This window comes from Telopea speciosissima, chromosome 7, assembly GCF_018873765.1.
Source record: "Telopea speciosissima isolate NSW1024214 ecotype Mountain lineage chromosome 7, Tspe_v1, whole genome shotgun sequence".
In the NCBI taxonomy this organism is placed as follows: Eukaryota; Viridiplantae; Streptophyta; class Magnoliopsida; order Proteales; family Proteaceae; genus Telopea; species Telopea speciosissima.
In genome coordinates this window covers 14,527,998-14,549,932 of record NC_057922.1, presented here as the reverse complement: position 1 = coordinate 14,549,932, position 21,935 = coordinate 14,527,998, and the positions used below count along the sequence as shown (strand labels likewise).

The 21,935-nt window shown below is 38.3% G+C and overlaps 1 protein-coding gene across 2 annotated transcripts in view; it reads left to right on the top strand.

Annotated features, from left to right (window-relative positions):
• The window catches only part of LOC122667828 (mitochondrial outer membrane import complex protein METAXIN), a 28,965-nt gene extending 7,249 nt beyond the window's left edge, over nt 1-21,716 (top strand). Inside the window, exons 3-8 of one of the 2 annotated variants that reach the window (XM_043864272.1) lie at nt 730-901; nt 7,120-7,460; nt 7,669-7,745; nt 7,850-7,910; nt 20,408-20,582; nt 21,300-21,716. In XM_043864272.1, the coding sequence (XP_043720207.1) occupies nt 745-901; nt 7,120-7,460; nt 7,669-7,745; nt 7,850-7,910; nt 20,408-20,582; nt 21,300-21,487 (999 nt within the window). In that variant the 5' untranslated portion in view covers nt 730-744 and the 3' untranslated portion in view covers nt 21,488-21,716. Of the gene's footprint in view, nt 1-718; nt 902-7,119; nt 7,461-7,668; nt 7,746-7,849; nt 7,911-20,407; nt 20,583-21,299 lie in introns of those variants that run through there. The other variant, XM_043864271.1, reaches the window with a different exon arrangement.
• The last annotated feature ends 219 nt before the right edge of the window (nt 21,717-21,935 follow it).

The window sequence follows — 21,935 nt, the reverse complement described above, 5'->3', positions numbered from 1 at the left end:
AAGCTGATTGATTTATCACTAGACAATCTGAAATCGGTTGATTTCACACATAATAATAGATATAGTAGTATTTTAGTTGGAAGGTACTTATACAATAGCATATTAGCCCATGGTATCTTAAGTTAAAATAGATAAATTTTCACTGAGATATCTCGGTCGAAACCACTGTTTCCACTGAGTTCTTGAATCATGCCGTAAAAATGTTTAAAAAAAAAAGAAGAATAAATCTGTCGGATCCAGATTGATACGGTTCGATCTGGATCGGTGTCAAATCGGTATCAGCAGATAACGATACCGATTACCGATTACTAAAACCCTGCTTGGGACTGGGGTCCGAAAAGCAGTTGAGGTTTAACTCTTTTGGGGTTTTACCGGCCAGATAGGAGTATAGGACTCTGGACTCGACACACAGACGCGGGTAGAGTGAGAGGCGTGGATTTGGGCCTTTAAGGTTTAGCCGTGGCCCGTGGAGGAGAAAGCGAGTGGAGCTCATGTTTTGGGGAGAGCCATTGAGTGCAAGATTCGGCGGCGCTCTGTTGGATTCGGAGAAGAGGCAAGGAGAGAGCATTTAAAAAAATTGATTCACCCTCTCTATTCAACGGAGAAATACTGATAGAAAAGAGAAGGTGACTGAGAAGAGAGGCGCAAAGATTTAGGGCAGTAAGTTCTTGCTATGGTTATCCTGAAGCTTTAGTGTCTTTTTTTGTTGGTGCGAGAGAGAGAGAGAGAGAGAGAGAGAGCGAGATGGATGAAGAGAAGGCTAAGGAGCTTGTTCTTGTTGCAAGGAAAGCTTGTTTCGGTCTCCCAACAGCTTGTCCTTCCTGCTTGCCTGTATACTTTTATCTCAGATTCGCTGACGTGGCTTTCGATTTGCAGTTCAATGTAATTCGACCTGATGCAGGTAACTTCATTTTTCTCTCTTTCTTTGTTTCTCATTTAATTTTGTTACCTGGATGTTTCTATTACATTTGCCCCCCTTTTTTTTTTTTTTTCATTCTTTTACCATTTGGGCTTCTACTGAACATCGATTTTGGAAGTCTAATGAAATCACTTCCATTGTATCTTAAACGATTTTCCTTTATATTGGTAATTGGCATCGATGTCTAAGTTAGTTTGAGACGGGACCCCCCTGAATTTCTTGCTGGAGAATGATGTTTTTCCCTTTTTGGCTTATCTTTCAATATGCTTTTTCAGTTATAAATGTTTTTACTGCTAAGTTTCATTTCATTCTTGGTATTTGGGTTGGTGCCTATCATTGTGTCTTGTTGGTTTGATCCCTGCTGTTTCTAAAGTGTTAGGATGCTGAGTATGATAAATTTGTTTCATTGTATTTGAAAAGAATAATGATTTCTTCTGGTTATTTTTTCGATCATCAAAAAGAAAGAAATTTTATTAAGAAGATAAAATGAGACTGGATATAGGTTTCTTTTAATAGAATAAAATAAAATACCAATTATCTAACACTATGCAGTAAGGGGGCAAAATCTCTCTTTGTGGCCTGTCACAAATGATCTCCAAGTGCATCACCTCTTGGCAAACCTTCCGACATTGAACTCCTTTGTAGCAGAGGTCATCTCTTAAAATATTAGCCAATAACGGCAACCAATTTGGGCCAACTACTATATCTAGAATCAAAGAAGCCTCTATTTCTTTCTCTACAAACCATTTGTGATCAATTTCCATGAAACTGTAGCTGTTGGATTCTAATCTCTTGGGCCAATCAGTAAAAAAAAAATATCAACGTGGACTGTTACAGGGGAAGCCGATCAAAACCAAACCAACCCACAAAATAACTCTAAAGGAGCCAAAAGAAATTGTGTCGTATCCTTCACACCATTGTTCCGAACTCTGCAATCTGCTCCTGATACACCAACACGTTCACTATTAAGAGATTGTAGCAAACATGCTAAATCACTAATCTCCCAGTGCAGCATGTTTCTTTGAAACAACAATTTCCAGATGACATATCCATTACAAACTTTGATATGCTGCTGAACACAGTCATTCTTTAATGTCACGAGATTGTATATTCTTGGAAAAAGAAGCAGAAAGGGACAAATCAGTGGCCAAAATATCCTCCCCCCTCTCCTCAGAACTTTACCACGCTGTATGAGATATGAGGCAGGAATTTGTCCATATTCTTCATGCAGTTGCATTGGAGTGGGTAGATCAATGTCATCCTGTATGGAGACCTAGCTGCAAGCTTCGGTGGCCCATAAAGTATTGGTGGAAGTCCTATGGCCTGAAACCAATCTTTGGATAATTATATTATAGGCTTGGCCTTCTATTTTCTTAGGTTTCATTTTAACAGCCCAATTTATAGGCCTATGAAGTGGGGGTAAAGGTAGTACACGATTAGTAGTTTAGTGTTTTGAGTTAGATTAGGATACTTAATAATTTTTAATTTTTAAGAGTTTTGTTTTAAGTCTATTTACTTTAAATCAGTGTGAGAGAGTGAATTACAGTCCTTTTATGAGCATAGTTCGAAATCTCGGTCAAAATCACCAAGATTTGAGAAATGCTTCGGTTTCAACAAAGGTTGAAACGAAACTGATGCGACTCGGTAGGAATGTAGGGTTTCATCCGACATTGGCATTTGGGCCGAAAGTTCGGGTTTGACTCATTTTGGTACAAAACAATGCATATAAAAGACTGTTTCAATCGAAATGGGTTGAAGTTTCGACCCATTTCGTGAGTTTTGAATGGTTTCGCCTGTTAGAGGGGAAAAACTCTAAAAGAAAAAAACATAGATTTGGTATTTTGCCAAAATGACCTACATGTCTTGGTGGAACAAAGTGTGGGGAACTACTACAACACAACTACAACGAAGATTTGCTGCATTTAAGCATGATTTGTGTAAGATTCAAACTTAAAGGTATACATCCCTTTCCCCCAAAGGTTTCGAGACTTCCCAAAACTCTATATGGTACTGACATAGAGTTGGAGGAACTGTTTCGTATGGGTGTTTTAACCTTGGCTGTACTTATGCACTTGTACTTGACTATTATCCCCCCCGGCTTTTGAAGTACGATCCTTTTGATAGTTGTTTCTCACTTTCTCACTTTCTCACTTTCTCACTTCTTCCATTCGCTCTATGAGCCCTGATTCCCTAAGAAACAAGCATCCTGCCTCTTCTTGGGATCTTTCTATTATTTCTCCCCTTGGCTTTTGAGTATTATCCTTTTGATAGTTGTTTCTCCTTCCCTCCACCCCCTCCGGGTTTTTTATGTATCATACTTTGGATAGGTGTTTCACTCCTAGCCTTTTGATACTTGTTTTGTTTTTGATGTTTAGGGTTTCTCCCTTGGCTAGCCTGATTGGTTGCTGTGTTGTATTATGCTCCTTTCTTTTGCCTATTACAATTAATAAGTGATGGGATAATCACCATTGATTTTGTGAGATCGAGCCAAAACTTGACTGGTCCATTAATTAAAGGTTTTGCCAGGGAAATGGTGAATAAAACATCTAAAGGGATGGGTCTTAAGCCCACTTCTGTTGGTCACCAATGAAGGAACCTCAACTTAATACTTGAAATATCAAATTTGAGCTCAATGAGTAAAGTACTTCATATGATGTGACCAATAGAAGTGGGCTTGAGACCCATCTCTTTACATGTTTTATTCACCATTTCCCTTGCAAGGCCTTTAGTTAATGGATCAGCTAAGTTTTGGCTCAATCTCACAAAATCAATGGTGACTATCCTATCACTTATTAATTGTCTCACATAGCTATGTCTTAAACCAGCGTGTCTAGACGTTCCATTATAAATATGACTATAAGCTCTAGACAACCTAGCTTCACTATCATAGTGTAAAGAAACTGGTGACATAGGCTTAGGCCATATAGGAATTTCCAACAACAAATTCCTTAGCAATTCTGCTTCCTTACTTCTGGAAGCTAATGCCACAAACTCTGCTGCCATAGTAGAATCAACAATGCATGTTTGTTTCTTAGAGCCCCAAGATATTGCACCTCCACCAAGAGTGAATATCCAACCACTCGTGGATGAATGATCTTCGTTCTCTGTTATCCAACTAGCATCAGTGTATCCTTCTAGGACCTCTAGATATCCATTATAATTTATGCCATAATCAATTGTTTTTTTAAGATATTTCAATACCCTAAAAACAAATTTCCAATGTAGGTTACTAGGATTACTAGTATACCTACTAAGCTTTCCAACTGCAAAAGCAATATCAGGTCATGTACCTGTCATGGCATACATCAAGCAACCAATTACACTGGCATAGTCTAACTGTGACACAGCTTTGCCATCATTTGGTACTAACTTCACGCTAGAATAAAAATGGTGTACTCACAGGGGCACATTCAAAATGATTAAATTTCTTTAGTACTTTCTCTATGTAATGTGATTGAGTTAGCATAATATTATCACAAGTTTTATTTATTCTCATGCCCAAAATGACATCAGCAGCACCCATATCCTTCATGTCAAAATTTGATGAAAGGTATTTCTTAGTATTTTATATTTGTCCTAAATCAGTGCCAAATTTAAGCATGTCATCAACATATAAACAAATGGTAACACCTTTTCAATTGAAAATTTTGCTTTATACACATTTATCATACTCATGTATTCTAAATCCATTTGATAAAATAACGTTATCAAATTTCTCATGCCATTGTTTTAACGCTTGTTTAAGTCTATAAAGTGATTTCACTAATTTGCATATTTTATGCTCTTATCCTTTCATGACAAAGCCTTTAGGCTGTTCCATATAAATTTCTTCATCTAATTCACCATTTAAAAATGTTGTCTTAACATCCATTTGGTTAATTTCAAATTTGTATATAGAAGCCAATGCAATTAGTACCCTGATTGTAACAATTATAGCCAGCGGAGCATAAGTGTCAAAGTAATCAATCCCTTCCTTTTATGTAAAGCCTTTGGTTACTAACCTTGCTTTAAATTTGTCAACAGTTCCATCAACTTTCATTTTCTTTTTGAAAATCCATTTTATTTTTTTAATGATAAAAAATTCCTACTAATTAAACATAATAGGTACAGTAACAGAAAGTTCTGAAGATGACAAACTCTTAAGTCTAGCATAGTAAGAGAGATTATGAGCTGGCTGGATATACAGCCTTGGTTTTTTGCGAACCACCACAAAAGAAAAAAGACTGAAATTAGATTTTACATCAAAAAGTAAATGAAAAAGAGTCCATGACTAAGGGTGATCATTCGGATCCGATAACCATAGAGAAATCTCCAACGAGTCAGTCCAAATTTTTAATTTCCTGCAACCCAAAAGAAGTGCTTCTTTGATTCCTTGTAAGAGTCCCCAGACTTCTGTTTCCTGTGCTGTTCCTGCAGAGCCAAAGTTCATTGAGGCTGCAATAAAATTATTATTAGAAATTAAAACTGAACCCCAACCTCCACTCTTAGTTTCTGAATTGCAGCTTACACCCTACTGTTTTAGAGCTAGGGGTAAGTTAACCAATTTTCAGGTTTTATTTCCCATGATGGAATCCATTTCATCATTTATTGCCTCTTTCCAAAAGGCAGCATCTTGAGACTTCATTGTATCCTCGTTGGTTTTAGGATCCGTCTCTATACTTAAAGCAACTAGGATTTGACCACTTTGACATTCTCTAGTACCTTCAAGGCTTCAACTAGATACATAAAGAAATCTGGACCAAAGTCCTTTAATGTTCTCTTCCTTTTGCTCCTTCTAGACTCTTCATTTGGTACTTGACTCCTTTTGAAGATCTAGATTCTGAAAAATTAGGAATTGAGGTGAACATTCGTTCATAAAAAATGGCATCCCTTGATTCAATAATAGCATTTAATTCTATTGAATCATTACGTTCAACCACCATGAACCTATATGCCTTACTGTGTAAAGCATAACCTAGGAAAATGCATTCAACACCTCTTTCTCCTAGTTTCTTTCTTTTTGGTTCTGGAACTTTGACAATAGCTCTGCAGCCCCAAACCTTAAGATATGCTAAATTTGGTTTTATTTTCTTCCAAAGTTCATACGGCGTTGTAGAACTCTTTTTTAGAAGGTACTTTATTTAAGATATGACAAGCTACTCACAATGTTTAACCCCAAAAACCACTGCTTAGTCCAGATTCCAGAATTGGGCATCATACCATTAACCATTTTCATTAAAGTCTTGTTCTTCCTCTCAGCAACTCCATTTTGCTGTGGGCTATAAGGTGCAGAGACTTTATGTATAATCCCTACACTCTCAAAATATTCTGGATCATAAAATTCACCTCCTCCGTCGGATCTAAGACATTTTAGGTGATTTGGCCCCAAAAAAAAAACAAATATGGTTTTTTTTTTGGAGTTTCCCCCCTGTAATAGGCTAAAGAAAGAGTAGAATACAACACAACAACCAATCAAGCTAGCCAAGGGGGGAGCCCTAAACATTAGAAACAAAACAAGTATAAAAAAGGATGATACATCAAAAGGCTGCGGGTGAAACACCTATCCAAAGTTTAATACTTGAAAAACCTAGGTGGGGAGGAGAAACAACTATCAAAAGGATAATACATCAAAAGCCAAGGGGAGAAATAATAGAAAGATCCCAAGAAGAGGCACAATGCTTGTTTCTTAGGAGTTGGGGCTGACAGAGCAAATGGGAAGAATGTTTCTGATCTCAAATGTGATGGCTTCCCAAATCTGATCTCTAGTACACGCCGAGGAGTTACTATTGTAAAATAAAAAATGAAAAGAAAAGAAAAAAAATAGAACACCACTATTATAAATATAAATCTAAAGATTGGTATCAGATCTGTCAAACTGTCTGATCCAAATTGGAAATGGATAGGACTGATCTGATCTATATATACCACTAGCCAATCCATCATTTTACAACAGGTTTTTCTCTCCTTGGATCAGCCAATGCCTTGTTTAGTATCACTGTATCACTCTGGACCAATTTGAACCATGATACCAAGTATTAAATCATTAATGGTAAATCTCAGATAATTTGTTTTATGTCGTAGTATGTTATGTTTCATCTTTGATGCCTATAAAACAATTTACCTCTCAGGATCTTATGCATTTTCTTTGGCAGCATTGACAGATGTTGCTTCTTATTTCTACTACCATCATCATGATTTAATGTTGGTTTTAATCTTGTTAGATCAAATTCCATATGTTGAATATGGCAATTATGTGGCCTACAACAATGAGAACGGTGGAGCCATTGAAACTTTAAAAGAAGATGGCATTGTAGATTTGGACTCTGGCCTCCCAAGTCACACCATCCCTGAGTGGGTTTCAATAAAGGCTATGATTAGTTCATGGCTTGATGATGCAGTGGTGTATGAACTCTGGGTTGGGTCTGATGGAAGTACTGCACATAAGATTTATTACTCTGATCTCCCATGGCCAATTGGAAAGATTCTGTACTTTAAACAAGTTTACACTGTGAAGCAGCTACTTGGCATTACAAAAGTCAACACTGAGCGAAGAGAAGCTGAGGTATTGTGACTATTGTCTTCCTCAGCACCCCGTTTACGTTATCTATCTTTTAATGTTTCCATTGCTATCATTCATTTTCTCTTCCAATTTATTCGTTTTTCTTGGAAGATCTTTTATTTTGCTGCTATGCTACTATAAAAGAGTGCATGCTAGAGAGTTTAGCTTGATGGTCTTCTGGGTAATGAGCATAATGAAATTTTATCGTCAGATTTATAGGAGGGCATCAATTGCATATGAGGCACTTTCAACAAGGTTGGGGGAGCAGACTTTTTTCTTTGAAAACAGGTGAAACTATTTGTGAATGCTGTGTGAAATTTATATCTTTTGTAAGTTTGTAACTGACTTTGGAAACTGTACTTTCAACTAATCAATGTACTAACGCTTTTCAGACCGACAAGCTTGGATGCAATATTCCTTGGACATGCCCTTTTTGTTACTCAAGCCTTACCTGTAAGTTCCTTTTTAAAAAATTTTGTGCCTCAATTTTATTTGTGGAAGTTGAGCACAGGTTATCTAGAATTGGGAAGAGACTATGTCCATGCTGTATATTGAATATAGATTTACGTCTCCATGCTTTTGCAATAAGGCTTCTAAAAATGAACATGTATTTCTGATTTGCCTCTCAAAATTCTGTTAGGTCACCAGCAAATTGAAGGTGTAAGACATCAGTCATTCTCTGTTGATGAGAAAAACTTTGATCAGTTCATTATATATAAGCCTCACAAGGAGCTTATTGCAGATGTTGGCTATCAATATGAAGAGTGATGCGATCCCGGGTTCAGTAACCCTACTTTGGGATGGCTATGGGCCAACAAGAATATTAAATAGCTCAAATTAAGAGCTCAATGGCGAAACTTTAATTATTGTGAACAGTTGGAGATTCTTTTGGGAAATAAGAATTGGGACTAAGCTGGAAGCAATTATTAGGCAGAGGGTATTATGGATTGAAGGAGGGGATAAAGTGGAAAGAAAATATGGAAGGAAGGGTAATTATGTAATAACTGCAAGAGGGATTTGATTATAAATATAAAAAGAGTTCATTTTCTTCTTCGCGATAGTAGTAATGAACCAGCGGTGACCCACATGTAGGTCAATTGAGAGAACTCTACCATATGGCCTCCAATCAAGATGAAATTTCAGAATTAGGTTGCTATGAACTTGATTAAAAATAACAACAAAGTAATGTAGCATTCTCCGTCATACAAATCATATACTCTGGACATTCTTATCTTGAGAATAACTCTCCTTAAGATCATCTCAGTCACCCTTGGCTGTGGTTTAAAACATAACATTGGCAGCCACAGATGGCTCCATACTACTCCACAACCAACAAAGTAATGTAGCATTCTCTGTCATCCACTCCTTATACTCAAGTGAGGTTGCAGTAGGTGGAGAAGAAGTCAGATAATCCATCTTCCTTTTGGCAGTGATATAAACTTTAACAGCACGGACCCAGAGAAGATAATTCGAAGCACCATTCAGTTTGATAGATGTAATCGGAACATTGACGTTGTCCGTAGGAAGTTTAGAATCAGTCATAATGCAATATCAAGTAGAAACACCTCACAAAGAATAACCCAGAAGCAACCAGCCACAAAGAACAATACTTGATAATCAAGGGGATAACACCTGCGCCATAATACACAACCAATATTGATAACCAGCAGCAAGAAGCAACAACCATAAGCATGCGGGCCTAAAACCAGAAGCCAAAAACTTCCAAAACAGCAAGCTGCAGGTTAGGACTTGGTAGAAGCACTAGAATTGCAGACACCAGTTACCCTAAAACTACAGAGGGCTAGGGTTGTCAATTTATTCTGAAATTTTGACCATAGACAGTCCAATAGAAAAAGTCCTTAAAAAATCATAATGATCAATCCACGAGAGATAGGGTTATTGGAAAATCTCCCAAAAGTTAGGGTTTTGCAAGATCCAAGGAAATCTGATCTCTCACATCCCCTTGTGAACAGCTTGATGCACTATTTCCCTTCAACACTTTGAGCGAAATGCGACAAAAGGAAGGAAAATCCATGGACCGACCCCATCGTCTCCACCCCGTAGGAACTACAAGATCACCCCAAGGATGCCTTTGGCATCCAGGGGTCACGGACCTACCATAGAACCCTGTTCAATAAGTGGAACGCATTAGTTGTCTGCTCTCAGGTTGGGCAGTAAGGGTCGGAGAAGGGCAATCACTCATTCTTAAAACCAGCATTCTTAACACCAAAGAGTCGGGCGGAAAAGGGGGGAAAGCTCAAAAGAATATGATTAGTCTACAAAACAGTATTCACAATGATATTGACTTACCAAGGGAGGATAATAACTAGCAGCACCCCCCAAAAAAAAATAATCTGTAGACAATCATACTCTTGTGCACGGAGAGAAATCTCCTGCGCAAGGAAGAAAACAGCAAACCCTAGTGCAGTAGAAGGGCATCTTCAGATAGACCTTTCCCTCCTGAAACCCTAGTTGTGTATGTTCAAAAAACTAGGGTTCTACCAGACAAAAAACAGCATAGATGGCTGTACACCAAAAGAGGGAAAAACCCTAACCACACTAAAACAAGTATGAAGAAACCTCAGGTACTAAAATCAATGCTCTGATACCATGTGACCAACACTAGAACTTGATTTCAGTACCTGGACGTTGAGGAAGAGAGAAGAGAAGATGAAAGTTGAAGAGAAGCAAGAGAGAAAAAGAGAAAGTGGGGAGAACAGCCCATGGTTTGAGAGAAAGCCGAAATACTCAAACCGTGGGTTGGGAGAGATATATGTTGATATGGAAAGAGAAATTACAATTAAGGATAGGGTCCACAGCTAAAGCCTATATCTTAAGTGTACTTTACACTACAGAAATATAAAAAATAAATATAATTATACCCCTACTGAAACTGACACAACACAATTGATGGGATTACATTCAAATATATAGAAAAAAGAAAGAAAATAATTCCTAATTTCCTACCTATTCTGGAAATAGAAACTGTGGCTAAGTAGGAAACTAGTTAGAAAAAATGAAACTGTATAAAACCCAAATACAATAATAGAAATAAAATATTCTAGATATCCATAATAAAATCAAAACCCATGTTTAGACTGGTTCAGTGATCTGGGCTTCTGAGGGGCTTAAAATGGTCCATCCACGTTAGTACATCAAAGAGGAATGAAAAGAGAGGGACTTTTTGTTTGAAGGTCGTGGGGTCTTGAAGGATCTTTTGGGGATCCATTTATGAACTGGTATAATTTTTACTCTTATTTATATTTGCAACAATGGACCAATCCTTTTTGCTCCACATAATCGTGGAAATCGTAGACTTGGATTTGAGATTTAGCTTACATTTATTTCCCTTAGTTTTAATATTTCAATGCATTTAGTTATGATAGAAAAGGAAGAAGTAAAAAAAGCAAAGTCCTAATTCATCCTATTACACAATACTTGTTTCATATCTTGTTTTTTGAAATAGCTGATGAGGCTGGAGATATAGTCCTTATTCTTTTCTGAAAAAGAAATGATATGTTCAGTATTCTATACCTTTATTAAATCAAGTTTAGTGGTTTAACTTTAGAATGCTGAAGTGGTGGATAATTATTACGATCACTCCTCAAGAGGTCATACAAGTTTTTGAGCATATTAGATGAGAAGGCAAAAGAGAAGAGGGTGATACTGTGTATGTTTGAAAACCATGTTGTTAAGTATGAAGCATAGCTGTCCAGGCGTCGCCTAGGCATCCAGGCTCTTTCTTGGGTCCAAGGCGACAACACGCCTTGTTGACACTTCACGAGTTTATGTTGTTTTATGTTTATTGTTTTGTTTTGTTTTATTTTATTTTTTACATGAATATGCTTATATTATGTCTAATGCTTTGTTTATTATATGTTGGTCTTCTCATATTATGACATTACTAGCATAATTAGATCATATTGCATTGATACGACTTCTATGTTGCATATAAGTATAGTAATATAAATTTATCATTGCTATGCTATATTACATATAGTCATATACTGCACACCTAGGGCGTATAGGCTGGCGCCTAGTCACCTAGGCGTCCCTCAACGCCTTGGATCGCTTAGTTGCCGTGACAACTATGGTATGGAGGCTACATGGTGTATAGGCAAATGAGGCTCGAAAATTGTCTACTTCATACTTCTTACATGTGACAGCCAAGGTGGGAGCTAGGGCTGCAACAAGGTCGGGTTGGGCCGGGCTTTCTAAAACCCTAGCCCAACCCTAAGTCCCCTTAGCTGGGCCCAAGCCCGACCTGACCCTGACTCAGGGCCAGAAAAATCCAACCCTGACCCGCCCTCAGGGTCGGGCCGGGCCGACCCTAATTGACCCTGATCATGGGGAGGGGGAAAGAAATGCATGGGTTGGAATGGGCTGGGAAGAACTTCTTAATTTTACATAAAATAACAATATAATAAATTATATTATAACACTTATTGTCTTCATATATAGTATATTATATAAAAAAATGTGGGTGAAATTTAAAATTCATAATGTATAAATTATATCAATATATATTTTATAGTATAACTTAAATCAGGGTCGGGTTGAGCCAGGCCAAGCTTAGCTCGAGGCGTAACCCTAACCCGACCCGACCCTAACTCAGGGCCAGAAGTTTCTAGCCCTGACCCGCCCTCAGGGCCAAATATCTCAGCCCAGACCCTGTTCGGGTTCAGGGCGGGCCAGGGCGGATTCGGGCCGGCAGGGCCAAACTTGCACCCCTAGTGGGAGCTGAAATAGGGCTATATATTTCACCTCATAATGGACTTTTGCATGCAGCAAATTTTTATTTTTTGATAAGTTTCACGTGAGAAACTTCACTCCAATGACCCACTACTTCATGGCTGTGACATGGGTCAGGAGGCCATTTCGCCCTTTTGCTTAGTTGTGAAAATAAAAGTAATTGTTTTTGCTTTAGAGGGGGCTTGTTATTTGTTGTTAAAAAAAAATACACAGCTCTATAGCCAACTTGAACCAAACTCATTTTTCTATCTGATTGGAGAAGTCCAGCCTAAACTTGGGGGAAAAAGTGGCATTTTCAGGTTTTGGACTCCAGTTTGTGGGTTCTTTAGTAAGATGCAGGTTTTTCTTTTTGGGGAATCTAGTGAATCTGCATGTGGATGACTGAAAACTCAATCTGTTCACATGCCAAGAATTGCAAACCATACCTGTTACTATTGTGGACAACTGGTGACCTGGATGACCACAGTTGACAACACTACTTTCTGAGCACTGAACCCACAAAATAGAATACCAAATCATAATCTTTCAGTAACTTACATTTGTTATAGTAAGATAATGCAGGAGCATCCCAATGAGAGGTTTGGTTATGCTTCATAGATTGGTTTTTGGAGTTTGGAATCGTCATTTTACAGGAAATTGTGTTATTTCCATCACTGTTTCTTGAAGTTGCCTTTGGATGGCCAAAAATCCTCCATTTTGCATGAAATGGGTGTTGTTTAACTGGCTATTGAGTTATATGTACAACGAGACCAGGATCCTGCGATTTTTGGCCATTGCGGGAGTTATGGCCAGTTGACGAACGGATTGTTGATCTGTGATCAGATTTTTGTGTAGCAAAAGCCAAAATTTTCTTCACCGTGGCTGAAGAGAATCTAGCCATTGGGGTGTCATTATTCCCTCTGCCCTATTGTACGAATTCCAAAATGCCCTTAGCACTATACCAGGAGTCCCATCCAACCACCAGAACCCGTAGATTATAAGAGATTCTTTCTTCACTGTGGGTGAAGGAAAACTCAGTCCTTTAAATCTAGTTATACTAGGAGTTTTATTTTGAGTCTCCTTGTTAGATTAGTTTTCTGATTTGACAAGAAAGGGGGTTGAGCACTCATGGGAGTTGCTATATTGTAATTAGATCCTTACTAGGAGTTTTATTGCTAAAGAGAGTCCATTTTCTACTTTTCTTAGGATTTGGTTTATAGTCCAAGTCTAATCTTGTTTTTGGGAAAGGAAGTAGACACCAATAAAGAAAAAGAAACCAGCAGAGAAAGAATTGACAAACCAGCTACCATCATCAAGAGGCAGAACGAAAGAGGGAAAGAAAGAGGGATTTGTCCTTTTATATGAATAAATTCAGAGCCTGTGGACTAAGGGAAAAAGAAATAATTACTCCTTAGTTTTTTACTACGGAATTCATCATGTCCTTACCAAGAACCAGAGTGATGTAGATCAGAGCTTGAAGAAAAGGACAAAAATAAAAGTCAGAAAATACTGTTCATGTGACTGCATATTCTCCTATTTTAGTTTCTTATTTAGTTTAGTTTATAATGTAGCTCTAAATAGGAAAATGATCCTATTAGAGGCCAAACAACAGGATCTCACTGGACTGCTGGTTTGAATGGGCAGAATAGGTAAACTAGGGCAGAAACAGGGTTAGGAATTAGGATGAGGTATTTGAGCTAGGGTTTTATTTAGTAATGGTGTGCAGGTCAAAAGGAAGCTAATGGAATAGGTTTGGAATAGGTTTAAACAGAAATTAAAATTCTGAAATTCTAGGGTTAGGGTTTTGGGTTTTGGAATTTAGAACTTAGGTTGAAATTAGGGTTTTTAATGGGAGTTTAGGGCTAGGGTTAGGGTCGAGTTTTCCAGGTAGGGAGGGGAGGGTTCGATCCAAGTATGGGAGGTTTTTTATGGTTAGAAGTACTGATTCTGGAATTTTAGGGTTTTTGGGGTTTAATGGAGTTGGGGGATTTTAGAGTTTGAGAGACAAATAAGGCAGCAGCTTGGGATCGAGTATAGGTAGTGGTATGAAGGGGCTGTAGTATGAATCTGATTGAATTCTGATAATGGATGAAGGTTTAATGTAACCTAGATGATCTAGGGTTTAAGGGAATCGATGGGATTCAAATAAAATAAAAAGGGGAATGATTGGGAGGGAGGATGAATGAAAAAAAAACAGAATTTAAACTTCAAACTAACCACTGGAATCCACCGGCAGCAGCTTGACAATTGAAGGAACCTCCCGATCGTCTCGATGCAAGGAGTCGCAGGAATCCACCTTGAAATCCACAAGGATGCACTCACAAAGGAGCAGGAACAGCAGTAGCAATCGGCCAGCAGCAGAAACAGTCTTTTTTTTTCAAATTTCAATTTGGGGGAGCCCTCCACGATTTACTATATTAATAAGATGGCTTTATGCCAAGTCCTAGTACAATTTAAAGTCTTTTCCTTAAAAAATCGTGGAAGGAAGAGATTTAATCTAACTTAACTAATTTAAAACAGTAAAAGACCTATTTAACCCTACTAAAGTTAAAAGATATCTAACTTAAAATAACTAATTTTAAAGAAGATTCCATATTAGCCAATAGGATAAAGGACCTATTAACCAATAGGAACACTTCACTTAAATTAGACCAATTGAACCAATTGGATGCAACCAATTCTAAACCGGTTCAATCTAAAAACAGAAAAATAAAGCTGAGTATGGAAAATAATAATCCTAATCTATGGCTCCCTATTCAAGCCCTAAGTTTAGGGCTTCTTCTTCTTCTTCTTCCTTTTTGGAGCTGCATCAACTCTCCCCGTCTTGAAATCATTCATCCCCGATGAATGGCTGGAGATCACCGAATGGTCTTCCAAATCAGGATCAAGTTTCTTGAGTTCATCTTCCACGGATGGTTCAAGCTTGTATGCGGACAACAGCTCTTTGACGGATGAAGAAGGCTGGAATTCTGGCTGGGCAGCAGCCTCTTGAAGTAACATATGAACACCTCGTAAATCATCATCATCAAAATAATTAGCCACATCATATTCATCATCAGGAGGGAGTGCATAAATATGATTTGCGCCTTGGTCTTCGTCTTCACCTTGAACTTCTTCCTTTTCAGCCACGTTGATAGGTTTCTTCTTGTGTGGGCAGTCCCTAGCAATATGCCCCTTATCTTGACAGTAATTACAAGTGAAGGGGTCATTTCGGCCCATAGGAGCTTTGCCCTTATCATCCACATGTGGGGAACAGTAGGGTGAGAGGTACTGCCTATAGAGAAGCCTTGTTTTGAGGTACTAGTGTTGATGTAGGCCGGCTTGGAAGTAGAACCCGGCTGTTTACTTGAAGCTAATAGCTCCTCTGCTTTCAAGGCCTTCTCAAAACAATCTCGAACGTCTGCCACGTCAACTACCCCAATTGTCCTGTTGATCTCACTTGATAGACCCAATCTGAACCGGGAAAGCATTTGGATGCCCTCCTCCCTAATGCCAATGCGAGAAGTCATGGTTCCTTGGCGGAGGGAGTTGAATTTATCCTGCAGCTGAGACCTGAAGTGCCTTGGCAAGTATTGCTTACTCAGGTCGTATTTCATGTCTTCCCAAGTGCGGGGTGCAGTACCATTAAAGTCCATCTCTCTTTCAGCGGTTCTCCACCACTCACGTGCTGGTCCGACAAGTTTAGCACGGACTAACTTCATTTTCCCCTCTTCAGACAGGCCATACCAGTCGAAATAATCTTCTATTGCCGCAAGCCAATCATAAAATACCTGGGGGTCAGAGTGACCATCGAATTCCTTCAGCTCAAGCTTCACCTTTTGGTTGCCTGTGTAGCGCCGATTAGTACCTTGGTCTCCAGTGAAGTAGGACCTCATATACTCCTCAAAAGTAGGCTGCCGACCTCTGTCTCTATCCCGGTCTTCTCTATCTCTGTCTCTGTAGCCTCGGTGGTGATCTCTGTGTTCCCGAGAAGGTTCACGGGCATATCTAGGTTTGTCCCGACGATCTTTGTAATGATCTCTACCACCCCTGTCATCTCGGTCAGCTCTGAATCTGTCCCTGTGACCTGTGTCATCTCTATAACCCCTGTAGTCATCTCTGGGGCTCCCATCTCTGTCAGGCAGCCTCTATACCACTGAATGGAGTTGGTACTTGTCTTCTTCTATGGGTACATTGCTGTCCCCATTAAGTGCAACTTGTCTATGCTCAATTACTTGCAGCCTCTCAGCAATAGCTCTTTGTTCAGCTCTAAAATCTTCAACCAAAGTCTTCTGGTCAGCAGTAAATTTTTGGAACATCTCTAACATTGCTGCCATGGGTGGTTGTGGCAGCACTGGATTGCCATGTTCATCCATGGCTCTGATACCAATTTAATGTGGCTCTAAATAGGAAAAGGATCCTGTTAGAGGCCAAACAATAGGATCTCACTGGACTGTTGGTTCGAATGGGCAGAATAGGTAAACTAGGGCAGAATTAGGGTTAGGATGAGGTATTTGAGCTAGGGTTTTATTTAGTAATGGTGTGCAGGTCAAAAGGAAGCTAATGGAATAGGTTTAAACAGAAATTAAAATTCTGAAATTCTAGGGTTAGGGTTTTGGGTTTTGGAATTTAGAACTTAGGTTGAAATTAGGGTTTTAATGGGAGTTTAGGGCTAGGGTTAGGGTCGAATTTTCCAGGTAGGGAGGGGAGGGTTCGATCCAAGTATGGGAGGTTTTTGATGGTTAGAAGTACTGATTCTGGAATTTTAGGGTTTTGGGGGTTTAATGGAGTTGAGGGATTTTAGGGTTTGAGAGACAAATAAGGCAGCAGCTTGGGATCGAGTATAGGTAGTGGTATGAAGGGGCTGTAGTATGAATCTGATTGAATTCTGATAATGGATGAAGGTTTAATGTAACCTAGATGATCTAGGGTTTAAGGGAATCGATGGGATTCAAATAAAATGAAAAGGGGAATGATTGGGAGGGAGGATGAATGAAAAAAAACAGAATTTAAACTTCAAACTAACCACTGGAATCCACCGGCAGCAGCTTGACAATTGAAGGAACCTCCCGATCGTCTCGATGCAAGGAGTCGTAGGAATCCACCCACCCTATCCACCTTGAAATCTGCAAGGATGCACTCACAAAGGAGCAGGAACAGCAACAGCAATCGGCCAGCAGCAGAAACAGTCTTTTTTTTTCAAATTTCAATGTGGGGGAGCCCTCCACGATTTACTATATTAATAAGATGGCTTTATGCCAAGTCCTAGTACAATTTAAAGTCTTTTCCTTCAAAAATCGTGGAAGGAAGAGATTTAATCTAACTTAACTAATTTAAAACAGTAAAAGACCTATTTAACCCTACTAACTTAAGTTAAAAGATATCTAACTTAAAATAACTAATTTAAAAGAAGATTCCATATTAGCCAATAGGATATAAGGACCTATTAACCAATAGGAACACTTCACTTAAATTAGACCAATTGAACCAATTGGATGCAACTAATTCTAAACCAGTTCAATCTAAAAACAGAAAAATACAGCTAAATATGGAAAAGAATAATTCTAATCTATGGCTCCCTATTCAAGCCCCAAGTTCAAGGCTTCTTCTTCTTCCTTCTTGGAGCTGTATCAGTTTACTTTCTAATTTTAGATTTAGAAAGTAGGCTTAGGTTTCTATTTTTAATTAGACTTAGTTTCTAATTTATTTGCATGTGGCTGAATTATAAAGCCAAGTAGTTTAAGTTTGGTTACTTTCTTTTTTAGATTAGATTTAGTAGTTTTTATTTTAGATTAGTTTCTATTTTGGAAAGTTTCTATTTTATTGTAAGCTTGCCTAAGCTATTAATAGGCATCACATTATAATCAAAAAAAGGATTTTGGAGAATAGAATTTGTGGCCAAGCTTGCCATTTGTTATGGGAGAAATTCCATGTTTCAACAGCTGGGATAGCTGTGGGTGAGAGACCCAAGCTGAGAAGGCCATCCCCTACCCCCCTTGCTTCTCCTTTCTTCTTACCCTTTATGTTCTCCATTCACATTTAATAGAAAACAACAATAAAAAAAGAGAGTTTTAGTTATTTAATTTATTCTTTATCATGTTGATCCTGGCTGCAATCGATCTCCCGCTGGTTTCCTTGGTTCGAGCTCGACTTCTTGCATTATTTGGTATCAGAGCTATGGCGGAGGGAAGCTCCAACCAAGCCTCGATAGATCCACCAACCTTCATTTTCAAGACCCAAGTTCGTCTATCCAATGGGAGCACAGCCATATTATGTGTTGATGAGAGGCAACGTGACAACATTATTTCACAATCCATGGTGGATATGTTGTCTTAGACAGGAGAGATTTGCATCATGCCTACAGGTCAAGTATTTGTTGAATTTGAGTGTTCCTCATACTATGACGGTGCTTGGTGTTAGCCGGTACCATATCCAAAGAGTTTTATTGCAGTAGGTTGTGATTAGTTGGACAAGCGTCAAGGTTGGATTGAACCTAAAAACAACACGTGTCCTACATGATCGACACCATCTATACCATTGTTTTACTCTAAAAGGGTTACCACCAAAGGTGACAACATCGACGGTACAGCCACAGGGAACGCCGAACATATCCACTCAAAAGCAAGTGGCAGCGACTGTGATTGAAGTTTCATCAACAGCTGATGCACCAACAGAAGATTCTACTAAGACGGTCTGTGTTGAAGAAATTCAAGAACATATAGCTAATAAAATTCATGTAGACCAAGCTGCACCAGCGGTTGAGAAGCTCAGCCATCAAATTGATGTGGAGGTCAAGAACACTATGGTAGAAGATGAACTAGAAGACGACCTCGTGGACACATCCAAAGACATTGAAGTGGCACACATGGAGTTTGTCTTCCCCTTGAAGTACATTGAAGAGCAACATCCTTGCCTCAATGACTACATTCGTACATCCAAGGAATCACCCGAATTTTTCTACGGGTTGAAGATGGATGTGCTCCATAGTAAAATCACCCAAACATTCTACAGAATTCGAGGACGAATTTTTTCTAAGAGGGGAGCGAGTTGATGTAGATCAGAGCTTGAAGAAAAGGACAAAAATAAAAGTTAGAAAATACTGTTCATGTGAACAGTAATTTGGGTGCATATTCTTCTAAGTTAGTTTCTTATTTAATTTAGTTTAGTTTCTAATTTTGGATTTAGAAAGTAGGCTGAAGTTTCTATTTTTAATTAGTCTTAGTTTCTATAATTATTAGTTTCTAATTTATTTACATGTGGCTGAATTATAAAGTTAAGTAGTTTAAGTTTAGTTACTTTCTATTTTAGATTAGATTTATTAGTGTCTATTTTCCTAAGTTTCTATTTTGGAAAGTTTCTATTTTATTGTAAGCTTGCCTAAGCTATTAATAGGCATCACATTATAATGAAAAAAAGGATTTTGGAGAACAGAATTTGTGGCCAAGCTTGCCATTGGTTATGGGAGAACTTTCATGTTTCAACAGCTGGGATAGCTGTGGGTGAGAGACCTAGGCTGAGAAGGCCATCCCCTACCCCCCCCCCCCCCTTCTCTTCTTTATCTTCTTCTCCTTTCTTCTTACCCTTTATGTTCTCCATTCATATGTAATAGAAAACAACAATAAAAAAAGAGTTTTAGTTATTTAATTTGTTCCTTATCGTGTTGATCCTGGCTGCAATCGATCTTCCCCTGGTTTCCCTGGTTCGAGGTCAACTTCTTGCATTACAGAGGATTGGCCCCAACTGGCTGTTGACAGGAAATTGAGCCTTACAGTGTTGGGGTATTTGTTTGGAGTAAGAATCATAGGCGATTTCTCCTTTTGTTAATTTCCCAGGGTAGTGGCCTGGTGATACTGCTGGTTTGAATTTCTATGTTTCTGTTTCACTTCTTTGATATTACTTCATCATTATTAATGTTGTTTTCTTATTTACTTCATTAATTTCATCTCTCAGAAGTCCTGTTTTGTGTTTTTCTCCGTCCAATTCCTTTAGGCCCATTACTCATAGGCGTGATAAGCGATTTTCGCTACTTTGTCTGCTGCATCATAAAGTCTGTTACTCTGCTATAACTTATTTGATTAAGTTGGCTTCGGCTTGTAGTTAATGGCATTATTTTCTCTCCAATCCCTTCCCCTAGGTTTCTTTTGATAAAAGTAGGTTCCGTTCTTGCATTTATATTCCAACTGTCGATATGGAGCAATTTTTTACTTTGTGTACTCTTTAATTGTTATTTTGTGTTATAGGATACTTCAGTATTGCGAAGCAAACTATTGGGGCATAGCAATCTTATAAGATATATTGAAAAGTTTAAGATGGAGTTCTTGGAAGCTGGTTCATTGCCTTCATCTCTTCCACGGCAGTCTCCATTTGAGCCATCATCGTCATCTACTCCAAGAAGAGGAGGTCCTTCAAGTTGGAGTAAGATGTTTAATTGTTTTGACTCTTTAAATTATTAGATAATCTATGTTGAAGGAGTAGCTTCTATTGTAATTAATTTCTTTAAACTTGTTACGCGAACCGAAAATTTAAAATCTTGGTCTATTTGCACAATAGTCAAATCTAGTCTTCGTGCTCTATGAGGGGAGGTAACTGGGATTCTTGTTAACTGAGACGTGCCCTAGATGTCACTTCTAGAATGATGGAAGACTCAATTAAATAAATGCTCCTAGAGCGGGCCAGAACATGATTTATCAACCAAAAAGAAGAGCCTCTTTAAAGTTTTTACCTATTCTTTTTTATCCACTAAAATCACATATGAACTCTTTGTGCATAATTCAGTCGCCATTTAAATTATTTAGCTTTATGTTGATTTATAAGTATTATGTCAGACCTATACTGCCCAACTATTACACATAGTTGGCTCTCTATACTGCCAACTATTATGTTAAACCTATACTACTATTTTCTATCGGATTGTATGGATGCTTGTGTAATTGTTGCCACTCTGAAGAGCTATAAGAAATTTGTGCCTCGCTTCTCTGCTTCTCTGTTTTGCTTTAAGATAGCTTGTGTTGTTGCATCATTCTTATCTTCCTTTGAAATGTTCCTACAACTAGTAATATAACTTGACCCTGAATTACATAGTTATTATTTTCCCCTGCCATACCTTATCATAATCATGGCTTGGTTTATTAGGTTCGAAACCCAATAGCAAACCCAAGAGGGAGAAGACAGAGGAGGAAAAAACCTTCAGGAGAAGAGCCAAGTACTTCTTGGCAGCACAATGTATTGCTGTCCTGGTTTTCCTCTCTCTCATGGGAGGATCTGATGGTGCTGAAGTCGAAATTGACGATGATGATGATGGCTTAAATTACGAAGAGTGAGGTGGAGCAATCTTGTATCTGTTGTCTCATTGAGGTTGGCGATTCTTTCCTTTGTTACAAGCAAAATGTGTAGCTACCTGGTGAGGATGTTGTACTTCCTCATTTCTTCATTTGAGAATGACTTCATACCTTGAGAATGTTCACGTTTTTTTCATTCTTGCGTTTGAAAATTTTGGTCTTAATCATTTGCATTACATCTGATGGGTGAATGAGAGATTCTATTTTTCCCCTCTTCTCTTTTACTATGCGAATTTAGAAAACTGTTGGTTTGCTCTGTGTTGCTTTGAGACACCAAACAGATGAAATTTCCACTCCTCTGTAGTAATCATAGCACAATCAAAAGTACCACCTGAACTCATAGATTTTGATCATGTGAAGAAAAAAAACTGATTATTTCTTTATTTTTTAAATTTTAAATGGGTAAGGAATTTTCTTTTTCAATTGGGAT